This window comes from Molothrus aeneus, chromosome 24, assembly GCF_037042795.1.
Source record: "Molothrus aeneus isolate 106 chromosome 24, BPBGC_Maene_1.0, whole genome shotgun sequence".
Classification (NCBI taxonomy): domain Eukaryota; kingdom Metazoa; phylum Chordata; class Aves; order Passeriformes; family Icteridae; genus Molothrus; species Molothrus aeneus.
Genome location: NC_089669.1, coordinates 6316606 through 6329569, shown reverse-complemented (window position 1 = coordinate 6329569; position 12964 = coordinate 6316606). Strand labels below are relative to the sequence as shown.

Below are 12964 nucleotides of genomic sequence, written 5' to 3'. Positions count from 1 at the left end.
GTCCTGTCCCTGTTCCCTGGGAGCAGAGACCAACCCCTACCTGGCTGCACCCTCCTGTCAGGGAGTTGTGCAGAGCCACAAGGTCCCCCCTGAGCCTCCTTTTCTCCAGGCTGAACACCAACCCTTTATTCTTTACCAGTCATGCCATGCTTATATATTTAGTCCACCACAGCTACCAGAAAGTTTCCCAACTTTGAATTAAGATAACTATTTCTTAAATGAATTGAAAATAAATTATAAAGCCAGGCAACCTCACCCTCCTATATTTGTGTGCTTAAACAAATACTTCTTTTACTTTTCAGAATTCTACTGATTAAAAGGTGTACAAGCAAAAGAAGTTGTCTGTTATTCTTCAATGGACTTTTCGTAAAGTTATAAGAGGAAAAATTTAAAAATTGATGATACTTCATGAGGCTTTTTTAAAATTAGTAAAATTTCCTTTTCTTAAAAAAAAAAAAAAAAGATAATCAACCTGTCCTTGCTGCAGGTACCTGATCAGCCACGGGGCCAACGTGGCTGCTGTGAACAGCGAGGGGGAGGTCCCGTCCGACATCGCGGAGGAGGCGGCCATGAAGGACCTGCTTCTGGAGCAAGTCAAGAAACAAGGTAAAGGGGGGGCCTGAATGAGTGAGAGCTGGGACCCCTAAGAGTTTCTCTGTGAGAATTCTGCTGCCTTGCTGTCTGTTGGTGAAGAGATCTGAGATCTGGCCCAGGAAGCAGCAGGCAAATTTTGCTTTGCTGTCAGGACAGTGGAGCAGATGCAGGAGGTTTGTGGTCTCTGTCCTTGGGATTCTTCAAAGCAAGGCACCTCAGTCCTGAAATCTGATTCATCAGATCTAGTTACTTTTAAAGTGAGATTTAATTCTGACCTCTGATACCAATGAAAGGTCCTGTTTCACTAAGGCTTGATAAAACCGAGGTGAGGTTTGTGGGACTGCCAAAGGCAGGGACCAGGAAATGAATATTCCAGGCCTGGAGTGCCATGCTTTATCCTGATCTTTCCCTAGATTTCTTCTGCCATAGCCCCTTTCTCAGCAGGTGTGCCTGGCTGAGGGGCTGCTCTCCAGGCTGTCCCTGCACTAACATCCCTAGCTGAAGAATAGTTTTGGACTGATGTTAGAATAAAGAAATGCTTTATCAGTCTAAAATTTTCTTCATACTCATGGAATTCATTTGGGAGTGGTTGAATGTCTGCATGTGTGCCTGAGAAGTTTAAATCATGTCTATGAATTTCATCAACAATGTTGGAAAAGGAACCCAGGGAATTCCTGGAGCTTCTATCCTTGGACATAGGCAAAGCTCAGCTGCATTCATGTCTGAGCTAGTTCATCTGGCTTTGAGGTTACTCTCCTTGGAGTGTGTGTTTGGGCTACAAAGCCCCAAAGACTCTCTCTGGATTATTTTATTCCTGCAGGTTTGGGGGGGGTTGCTTACAATGCTGGATTGAATCCAGTCCCCCTATCAGATATATTTTGACACATGATGGTGACTTTATTTTTTAAGGTATTGTTAGGAAGGAATCAGTCCCTCAGTGCTTTGTAACCTGTGTTAATGTTCCTGGGCCACCAAATTTGTCAGGCACAGCTTGCCCTCAGAGAAGCCAGGCTGGCTGTCACCTCCTTTTTTCCATGGGCCTTAACATAGTTTCCAGGAGGATCTGCTCCATGATCTTGCTGTGCACAGAGGAGAGGCCAATTGGCCTGTAGTGCCCCAGGTATTTCTCTTGTCCCTCTTTAAAAATGGGGGTTATGTTTTCCATTTTCCAGTCCATGAGAAGTTCACCAGGCTGCCACAACTTCTCAAATACAAAAGTGACTTAGATACTTCCTCTACCAGCTCCCTTGGGACCCATGGGTGCATCTCTCCAGGTTCTGTGGACTTGTGCACCTTCAGGTTCCTTAAATGACAATAATGTGGTTGAAACCTCACAGGACATTGAGGCAGTGGTTCTGCCTTACCTGCAGGTATTTTGTCTGGCACTTTTTGGGATTCTGCCTGCATTGCCTCACCACATTAGTGGCATCCTGCTAAGATACCCTGAAACAACCATCTGTCTCCAGATGAAGATTCCCATCTCACAGTTTAAAGGATCATATTGCTGGAGGAAATGGGATTGAACTTTAAATAAGCATCTGTCCAGCTCTGCAGCCTGTCCTCAGCAGGAGCTGTGAGCAGTTGCCTGCTGCAGACTGTAACAACAGCTCAAGTGTGTACAATTGCCCTCCCAGCTTCCAGCCACTGTGCCTCCAGAAATTCCTGGCTTTCTGTGTATTTGTGAGTGTCCTGTGGCTTTCTGTTTCCTGAGCTCGTGTAGCCCTCCTTAGGAACTCCAGCATGTTCAAGAATTGTATGTAATAGCTACAAACTTGTCTAGTCCTTGGTCTGAAGCCAGTTTATTTCTGATCTTTGCAAAATCCTGCAACAGTGGGTCTCACAGGATCTCACTCTGAGTTAAATGTTTTCCTTGGTTCTGTTTTAAACCTAATGCCCCATAATTTAATTGGCAATTATGTCATTCTTATACTGAAAGTATTGAACCATAGGAACACTTGTTCTTCAGGTTTTTGAGATTTGTCATCTTCTAATTTGTATGTTTTCCTGAGTGGAGAGTTTTTGATTTTTGAGATTTGTCATCTAATTTGTATATTTTCCTAAGTGAAGAGTTCTACTCTGATTAATCTTGTTTGGATTGGTATCAATACTTGTGGTTGATACATTGTCCTTCTATGATCTCATTTCTTTGAAAACTCCGCTCCAGTCAAAGTTGGTTTTGCCTCTCATTGGTTTAATGAGTCTGTCAGCCAGACACACCTCCCTCTCCACATCATCCCCCTGCCTCTCCACACCTCCACCTGCCCCTGAGCAGTCACTTAGGCCATCAGCATACACTTCTTCTGGCCTTCTAATGCCAAAATGATTTCAAATTGTGTTTTGTCAGAATCTGGGGGTATGCTGCTCGGTGGAATAACTCAGCACTTCTCTCAGCATGCCTGTCAGGAATGCCTCTGGAGCAGTGCAGACTCCTGTGTGTGTCACATGCAGTGTCCTGCATATGAAGTGAGCGCAGAGCTGGCATCACTGTGCTCTTGCAGGAGACATCTGAGGGTCCTCAGACCTTCCCTGTAGATGTTACCCTCACTGCAGGTCGATTGAGTCAGTTAAGCTGTTGTTCATGACTCTTTATTTCAGTCTGGGACACAGCCCATGTAGAACTCAATCCTTCTACCCTTAATGTACACTTGAGCTTTTAGTTAATTGGACTGGGTTCCAACCACTGGCCCAGCTTTCAAAATTTTTAACTCAGGTAGTTTTTGAAGTCTGTCAATGACACAGAAGAGGCTTTTGCTGATTGTTTTGTGGAAGATCAGAAATAGTTTACTAATATTTTATAGCAAATGAAGCATAGGTTAAGTGTAACAAGTACTTCAGAGCTTTCATCTCTTGTTGGTTTTTTGTTCTGTGCTTCACCCCTTTAGGTGTAGACCTGGAGCTGTCCAGGAAAGAGGAGGAGCAGCAGATGCTGCAGGACGCCCGGCAGTGGCTGAACAGTGGCAGAATTGAGGATATAAAGCAGCCTCGCACAGGAGCCACAGCTCTGCATGTTGCTGCAGCCAAGGGATATTCTGAAGTCATGAGGTAGGAGCTCCTCCCAGGGCTGATGCATGAAATTAGGGCTGAAGACATCTTGCTTTACATTCAGAGAAATTTATTCCATACTGAGATTTTCAGGCTGCTGTTTCTCAAAAGGCTCAGTGGTTTTATGTGTACAGCCACAGTGGTTCACCCAGAAGTACACAGGTACTGGAAGATTCCCTTTCATACCTGCAGTCCTTTTTGGAGTAATGAAAGCTTTTTGGAGAATAAGGCATAAATTATGTGGTCTCTAATTTTTCTAATCACAAGGTCTGATTTTCATTGTTATAGTTTCAGGACTAGCAAGTTAAACAGTAGTAGGGGATAAAAGTATAATGTTGACATACAAAGTGACAACACTTACTGCATGACAGTCACAAACATGACCAGTCTTGTGGGAAAATGCAGTGTCCACCCCTCACTGTCCTCTGCCCGTTCATGTTACTGCTCCTGCAGTGACAGAGGGATTCCAGCACCTGCCAGCTCTGCTGTCCTGGCACTAACAAGATTATTATGACCATAAACCTGCCCAGTGTAGCATTTCCTGGTAAAAAACATTAATATTGTTACAGGTAATGTCAAATTAGGCTTTCCACCAATAAAGCTTTCTTTACTCTTTTTGTGTGGCTGGAGCTGCCCATGAACATAGAGCTCACGGAATCCCAGACTGGGTTGGGTTGGGAGGAACCTTAAAGCTCATTTTGTCCCACCCCCTGCCTTGGGCAGGGACCCCTTCATCTGTCCCAGGTTGCTCCAAGCCCTGTCCAACCTGGCCTTGGACCCTTCCAGGGATCCAGGGGCAGCCTCAGCTGCTCTGGGCAATCTGTGCCAGGGCCTCCCCAGCCTCACAGGGAGGAATTTTTACCTCATATCTAATCTAATCCTGCCCTCTCTCCCTGTGAATCTGTTCCTCTGTGTTGTTACTACATGCTCTTGTAAATAGTCTTTCCAAAGTGTCATAGTTTGACACTGCCCAATGCCAGGCACCCAGAGGAGTCAGTCAGTCAGTCAGTCAGTCAGTCAGTCACTCACTCACTCACTCACTCACTCACTCACTCACTCACTCACTCACTCACCCTCCCCTTCCACAGCTGGGCAGAGGAGACAAAAAAATTACCAAAGGGTTCATGAGGTGAGATAAGGACTGGAGAAAACCCTTCAAGGGCAAAACAGGCTCAGCTTAAAGTTGCAGAGTGAATTTATTGCTAACAGAATCAGAGGAGAATAATAATGAGAAGTAAAATAAGCCTCTAAAACACCTTTCCCCCCAGCCCCTCCCTCCTTCCCACTGACAGCACAGGGAGACAGGGTGTGGGGTTTGGTCAGTTCATCACCGAGATTTTCTTCACTGCACTGGGAGAGGAGTCCTTCCCCTGTGAGACCCTGGGGTCCCTCCCATGGGAGACAGTTCTCTGTGAGCTTCTCCAGTGTGGCTTCACTCTCACAAGCAGCAGACCTCCCAAAACTGCTGCAATGTGAATTCCCCCCACAGGCTCACAGTCCTCCCAAAACTGCTGCAGCCTGGGTCTCTCTTCCCACGGGGTGCAGTCCTCCAAGGACAGGCTGCTCCAGCCTGGAAGCAGGGCCCCCTCTCTCCACTGGGTCTGCCACTGAATCACAGCTTCCTCCAGGCATCCACCCACTGCAGTGTCAGCACCTCCCCTGGGAGGTGGCCTGTGGGTGGATCTCTGCATCCCCTGTGGATCCCCATGGGCTGTGGGTGGATCTCTGCATCCCCATGGATCCCCATGGGCTGTGGGTGGATCTCTGCATCCCCGTGGATCCCCATGGGCTGTGGGTGGATCTCTGCATCCCCATGGATCCCCATGGGCTGTGGGTGGATCTCTGCATCCCCATGGATCACCACAGGCTGTGCATGGATCTCTGTATCCCCCGTGGATCCCCATGGGCTGCAGGGGCACAGCTGCTTCACCACAGCCTGCAGAGGAGTCTTGGCTCTGGACCTCCTCCCCCTCATTCTTCTTGGTGTCTCCATGTTGTTTCCCTCACATGTTCTCACCTCCTCTTCTCTGACAAGAAGAAAAACTGTGCATGCCCACTTTGTTTTGATTTCCTTCTTAAATCTGTTGTCACAGAGGTGTCACCAGCCTCTCTAACTGGCCCAGCTTTGGCCAGCAGCATGTCCATCTTCAGAGCCATCGGGGATTGGCTCTGCCAGACATGGTAGAAGCTTCCAGCAGCTTCTCACAGAAGCCACCTCTGTGGCCTGTCTGCTACCAAAAGCCAGGCTGTGTATAACCAGCACACAAGCTTACTCTATTGCCTGTGTTAAAATCCATTCTGGAAGTATTCATCTGTCTTGATCCTAAGTTTCATAATTTTAAGTGACATGACTTGATGTCAAAGAGCTGTTTCATATCAAGCTCAAGCATTTTACTGTACTTCATGTTTCTGATTTGTATTCAGTCATTAGAACTTATAATTGAGTGATGAGCTGTCTGTACCTGTACTGTGCCCAAGAGCAGCAATCTAACACAGCTCATGTGGATAGAAATGTAATATCTCTGAATTGGAGGTGTTGGTCCCATCACCTGTCAGGGGAGGGTTGTGTATCCAGTGCTCCTTGATGAAGTTCAGTGTGTGCAGGATGACTTAGCTCTGGACAGCCTCTCCTTGGCATTAATTGTGGTAATGATAAACACATCTCACAGCAAGCTGACATTGTTTCACTCTTGTGTATGTGATGGCTGTGCTGAAGTTCAAACCCAGAGCTTTAGTGACTTAAACCAAGGGGGCTGACAGCCAGGAGCCAGCTAACTCTAAACGAGACATGGAATTTGTCTGTGACCTTGAGTCTCTTAGCAGCTCTGTTTCTCCCTTCTGCCAGCTGGAAAATCAACAGAAACTCAGCACCTAATTTACAATTTCTTTCACAGAGAAGCCCACAGCTGCTCTGCTGTGGCTGTGTTTTATTTAGCACGGTAGCACTTTGGTGTAAAGCTGTGGGAGTTTCCAAGCTCTTGGTGCCATGTGTGGGTCCTGCTGGATTCCCCTCATGCTGTGAAATGATGGCTCTGCATGGGGGAACTTCTCACAATGGAAATTTTCAGGAGCAGTTTGACCAGACTTGCAGAATCCCCCTGGGATGTTATTCACTATTTAAGCAATTTGGATAACAGTTTTGATACAGGAGCTGCTCAGTGCTCTTGCCTAGTTACTGCTACACCAGTGTGCACATGGCTCTGGAGCTCCAGACTACCCCAAACCTTTTGTGTTTGTTTTGGTGGTAAATATTCAAGCTCCAGGTGCTGTGAAACACCAGTGTTCTCCTCTGATGAAGAAGGGAGGCTGGAAGGGGCACAGCAGTGAGGGTAAGGGAAGGAGATCCCAGGCAAGTTCACTTGTGGAAGATTTTCTTGAACTGTCCAAGGGCTACTCTGAAAAAGTGCATTTGGGGTTGTTTAATCCAAATGAGGGTTGCTTTGCATACAGATTTTACCTCTGTCAGTGTCACTGGTGCTTCCCTGCAGTCCTGTTGGTCTCCTTGAGGACCACCCCCCCCCACTGTGCCTTGTGCTCTCAGAGAACCAAGCTGGAGCTCCAGTTCCCACATGTCCCTCTCCTGGCAGCTGCTGTGCCTGGCTCCCTGGCACAGGGATGCAACTGAGCCAGTCCAGACTCTCTCCTCTGCTGGAGCAGGAGTTCAGGCTGGGTCACCAATGCCAGATGAGAAGTCCAGGTGTTCTCTCAGTTCAGGACATGCTGAAAGGGAACTTTATCAGTTTGACATGTTCCAGCGGGTTTTACATTGAAGTCACTTTTTGTTCATTGCCCTTTCCATTACAGTTTTGAGCACATCAAGTGGGAGGTTGCTTTGGTTAATAAACAAGTCCAGAAGCTCCTGACTGTTATGGAGCCAGGCTGCCCACTTGGTGCCTAACAGGGGAAACTGCTGTGTCAGGAAGTCATTCCTGATGGGCTGAGATCAATCCTGCTGCTTTCCTCAGGCTCCTGATCCAGGCTGGGTTTAATCTGAACGTCCAGGACAATGATGGCTGGACTCCACTCCATGCTGCTGCTCACTGGGGAGTGAAGGAAGCATGTTCCATCCTGGCTGAGGCTCTGTGTGACATGGACATCAGGAACAAGCTGGTCAGTACACAACTAATGCAGGGTATTCTATAGCCACATTAATAGTGACTGGTGCCTTCTGCTTGATCATGGAATCATAGAACCCCAGACTGGTTTGTATTCAGAGGAACCTTAAAGCTCATCTCATCCCACCCCTGCCATGGGCAGAGACACCCTCCATTAGCCCTGGTTGCTCCAAGCCCTGTCCAACCTGGCCTTGGACACCTGCAGGGAATGAGCAGCTGCAGCTTCTCTGGGCAACCTGTGCCTGGACCTCACCACCCTCACAGCCAAAATTTCCTTCCCACTCTCCCATCCATCCCTGCCCTCTGGCAGTGGAAGCCATTCCCCCTTGTCCTGTCCCTCCAGGCCCTTGTCCCCAGTCCCTCTCCAGCTCTCCTGGAGCCCCTTTAGGCCCTGGCAGGGGCTCTGAGCTCTCCCTGGAGCTTTCTTTTCTCCAGGTGAGCACCCCCAGCTCTCCCAGCCTGGCTCCAGAGCAGAGGGGCTCCAGCCCTGTGGTCAGTTTAGTGGGCCCCTCTCAATTCTTTCCAGCAGGTCCATGTCTGTCCTGAGATGGGAGCTCCAGAGCTGGACACGGAGATCCAGCTGGGGTCTCATAAGAGATCCAACATCATGATCCATGTGCATGACAAAGTCATAGCAGTCCTCCTTGCCTGTGCACTGGATAATTTAAATACATCAGTAAATGAAGAATTTTGACTGGCAGAAGACAGAAGGGATTTCAAATATTATGGGAGATGTGACCTGATTGAACTTTAGTACTGAGCTTGTAGGAAGGGATAGGAGCTGATCTGTGCCATCCTGAGAAATCAAATGGCAGCAAAGAAACAGTCTAGGAGTGCAAAATAATATACCAATATTAAGGTATAAGGCACTGAAAACAAGTGAACCCAGGAGAAACTGGCAGTTTTAAATCCTCCCTCTTCTATGTATTGGTAATAAAAAAGGAAATTGAAGATTTGTGAGACATGAGCGAAGAAAAATAGGATGGAAGAAAAGGAGCAAAACCATTTCCTTTCTAACAGTTGCAGGTTTTTCCTTGAAGAGCCCTTGGATTTTCAAGAGCTTGTCCAAGGCTGCTCTTGGTGTTCCATCCCTGCTGGGATGTCCACACTGGTCTGTGAGCTGCTTCCCCCTGGACCAGGTGTGCTGTGGCTGCCTCTGGGGCAGGAGGGAAGGCTGAATGTGCTTGGAGGAGCACCAGGGGGTGAAGGCAGGCAGGAGGATGTGATAAGAGAGGGCCCTCTGTGTTCAAGTGCATCCAGCTGTGCTGGAAACTGCTGGAACTCAAATGCCCCATGAGGAGCCCTTTCAGCCTGGTGAGCTCTTTGGCACCCAAAATGTGGGGAATCTTTTCTGTTTAAATGCCATCAGGTGCTTTTCCTGATGAAGTGTTCAGGATGTGTATGGGGTCTTGTATCACGCCATACTTGAAACAGTCACAGGTGCATTTATTGTGTTACCTGCTCCTTCCAGTCCAGAATCATCTCCTTGTTGGGTCAGATGGACAAGGCTACCTTTTATTTTTTGACCTGTAGACATGGGGTTTCAGGTTATTAATGGCATTTAGAGCTTTAGTTTGGTGAAAATGTAACCAATTTCTTGGTTTGTGCACTAGAGTATTTCTTCTGGTTTGTTTTAGTTGATAAATGCCCATGGATGTGGAAATGGATCCCAAATGTTTTGGCTTGCTGGCAGCCTTTCAGAACATTTAAATACATGATGATAAAGTTAACACAGAATCAGGAATGTCCTGGGCTGGCAGGGACACACAGGGACCATCCAGTCCAACCCCTGCCCTGCACAGACACCCCAACAATCCCACCCTGGGCATCCCTGGCAGCGCTGCCCAAACTCTCCTGGAGCTCTGGCAGCCTCGGGGCTGTGCCCATTCCCTGGGGAGCCTGGGCAGTGCCAGCACCCTCCGGGGGAAGAGCCTTTCCTGATACCCAACATAAGGAGAGGTTGATCACATTCCCTCTCAATACCAGACTGTCCTTTTTAGAAACTTGGAAACTCAAGCATAGTCCTGGCTGTTGGATTTGGGCAGCAGCAACCAGGGAGCTGCACTGCCCCGGGAAAATCTGCTCACTGAACATAAACATGATCCTAGAGGTCTTCTCCAGCCAAAATGGTTCTGTGATTCCATGATCACTGGCACATGGGTTTCCTTGCTCTGGAGTGAAGCAGAGTGTCACTCACCATTTGGGAAGGGAGGATGTGGAGCATATGGTAAATGGGACTTTCTGGAATATTACCACCATGCCATCTCAGATATCCTCTTGTGTTCTCTCTTTGCACCAGGGCCAGACACCCTTTGACGTTGCTGATGAGGGACTTGTGGAGCATTTAGAGATGTTGCAGAAGAAACAGACTGTGGTGAGTTTCTGGAGATGGTTTTCCAATCACCTCTCCAATTACCTTTTCACACCCAGGTGTTCTCCAAGACATATGGTGCCAACAGATGCAGGAAGCTGAGGCCTACCTATTTTCTTTAGTTAATCATTTGCAGTCTTTAATCACAGCAATATTTTTAATAGCTAGAAAGCTAGATAACTGGATGACAGCAGCAATGAGGTCAGTAGTGTGATGGCATGCAGAATTATGGGAACTGGTAAGGAATTTGTGTTTATCTTTGTAATTGTTGTTATCCTGCAGTTGCTTTGTTGACTGGCAGGCTCTCTAGCATCAAAGTGCTCTGTTCCTAATGAGTGATTACCCAAGTCAGCTTTGTGTTTGCATCCAGGGAAATACACTGTCAATGCTGAGAAAGAGATCTGTTACCATGTCTGCCTTTCTTACAGTAGGGAGCCTTTGGATTGAGGAAGAAGAAATTATAAATTTCAGGGAATTCTGGACTGAAAAAATGGGTGGTTTCAAAATTATATTAAATTGCCATTTCATAATGCAGTGGAAGTGATTGGAAGGGATTATAAACCAAAAGTTGACATAAAAAAAGGAAATCAAAATATATCTTGTTCAAAGTAAGGGCAGTTGTCAAGCCAGAAAGTTGGGTTTGGATTGAATTGTTTCCTATTTCATCTGATCTACTCAATTATCTCATTTGGGTGCTTCCAAAACACAAGCTAACCTTCTTTCAAAAAGAATTAAAAATCTGTAAGTATCACTTAAAACATTGGGTTCAGAAACAGACAGAATGGGAGCACTGCTGATAAACCCCAGGAAGGGATTTTCAGGAACTGACAGTGTGGGTGGTTAGAACTCCAGCTCTGATCACAACACAGCTGCTGCCATCCTCAAATAGCAGCCTTAGTATTCATAGGAACCTCTTAAAAATTAATCAGCTTCTCCCTAAATGAGGTGTTGATAAATACTATCAGGGTTGTGTTTTGGATTCCCCTCTCTCTCACTACCCAGGATTTTGCAGATAACTGCACTTCTTAAAAGAAAAGAAAAAAAAAAAGAATTTTTTTGGGTGACTGCTCATCCATTTTTAGGGCTGCTTTGCAGGGGCTACAACCCCCTGTTCTCTATATAGAAGCACTATATAAAGGCCTTCCCCATTTATTCAGTCAGTGTAGAGCTAGGCAGAAGAATCCAGATTTTATTACAATTTTTTTTAACAGATATATTTTTTTAGTGGAAAAGCCAATTTATCATGTGTTTATCATGTGCCACTTCTATCACTTAAAACCAGAAAACTTATATTTGTTAAGGATAAAACAGGCAGTTCCATGACATTATTTCTCTTCCAAAATGGCTTTCCAATCAGATATGTTTCTCAGTCACAGGCAGAGCACTGTGCCACCCTTGCTGAAAGATCTGCTGCCATTATTGGAAGGCAGGGGGGATTTTTGTATGCTGGAAGCAATTCATTTGGTTTGGGTTTGGATTTTTTTCCCAGTTCCTGAATTATCTGTGAATGGAGCAGGCTGTTTCCTGCACTTCCCTTTGCTGTGCTCCAGCAGTTTGGTCAGTTTAACAATGTTGTAGCACAGATTTTTGCTCTTCCCTGGAATCCATGCAGCTTTTCCCACTTCACAGGGTGCCCAGAGCAGCTGTGGCTGCCCCAATGATCCCTGGAAGTGTCCAAGGCCAGGTTGGATGGCACTTGGAGCCACTGGGATTGTGGAAGGTGTCCCTGCCATGGCAGGGGCTGAGGCTGAATGAGCTTTAAGGTCCCTTCCAACCCAAATAATTCTGGGATTCTATGATTGAGAATTTACAGTGCTTTTACTTCCTTTGCCTGCTATCAACTGCTGTCAAAAGAAAAAAAATAACCTGGTGAGGCATGACACAGCAGAGTCAGCCTTAAATTGAGCCCCTAACTGCCATCCCTACTTCTGCCTCAGCTCTTTCTGTGCTTCTGGAAGGTACTAAAACAATTTTTGGTTACTGTTTTGGCCACTGATGGTAAAATTAATATTGCTGCTCTCTAGACAAAATCTTTCCATTTCTGTGTGATCCCAGATATTCCCATGCAATCACTTTGTGCATTTGAGAGATTTAAGAAGTGACCCATCCTCACAGGAGTTCCCTGGTTGCCTGTACAGGGCAGACTGGAAGGCTTTCCTCTGACAGCAAGTAAATAACAGCCACAAAGGCAGCAGATTTTTAGCTGAATCTATTCTGATTTCATGGGCACACACACATGGACAGACCTCCAGCAGAGTCCCAGAATGGTTTGGGCTGGAAACAACCTTAAAGCTCATCCCACTCCACCCCCTGCCATGGGCAGGGACACCTCCCACTATCCCAGGTTGCTCCAAGCCCCAGCCAACGTGCTTTGGACCCTTCCAGGGATGGGGGAGCCCACAGCCCTCTGGGCAGCAGTCAAGGGTCATCCCTGGTCTTGGCAGGGGCAGCTGCAGGTGCCTTTGAAGTTTTTGTGAAATGGCAGCTGCATTCCAAGGACATGCTGGGTGCTGTGCCCTGGTGGAGCCCCAGCCCAAGGCTCCCAGTGCCACTGCAGATGTGCTGCTGTCCCAGTGGCATCTCACACCAATCTGCAGTGTTTTGGTGTCACAAGGCTGGGCTGACCTTGTGCTGGGTGCTCGCTGGGTTCTGCTGACAGGGCTGGTTAATGCCTGTCCTCATTCTCTCTCTCCCATCTTCCTGCACTTCTGAGCAGCTGCGAAGTGAGAAGGAGACAAGGAATAAGCTGATTGAAGCTGACATGAATGGCAAGCCTCAAAACAGACTCTTCACCAAGTAAGTCTCTCCCTCTTAGCTGAAAAGAAACTGCCCAGAAAGTAAT

General features: G+C 46.9%; 1 protein-coding gene across 4 annotated transcripts in view; it reads left to right on the top strand.

The window, feature by feature from the left end:
* The window catches only part of PPP1R12B (protein phosphatase 1 regulatory subunit 12B), a 134801-nt gene that overhangs the window by 35252 nt on the left and 86585 nt on the right, over nt 1-12964 (top strand). For all 4 annotated transcript variants that reach the window (XM_066565104.1, XM_066565103.1, XM_066565102.1 and 1 more), the window contains exons 3-7: nt 488-606; nt 3477-3636; nt 7602-7746; nt 10051-10125; nt 12839-12918. In XM_066565104.1, coding sequence (XP_066421201.1) covers nt 488-606; nt 3477-3636; nt 7602-7746; nt 10051-10125; nt 12839-12918 — 579 coding nt within the window. The remainder of the gene's footprint in view (nt 1-487; nt 607-3476; nt 3637-7601; nt 7747-10050; nt 10126-12838; nt 12919-12964) is intronic.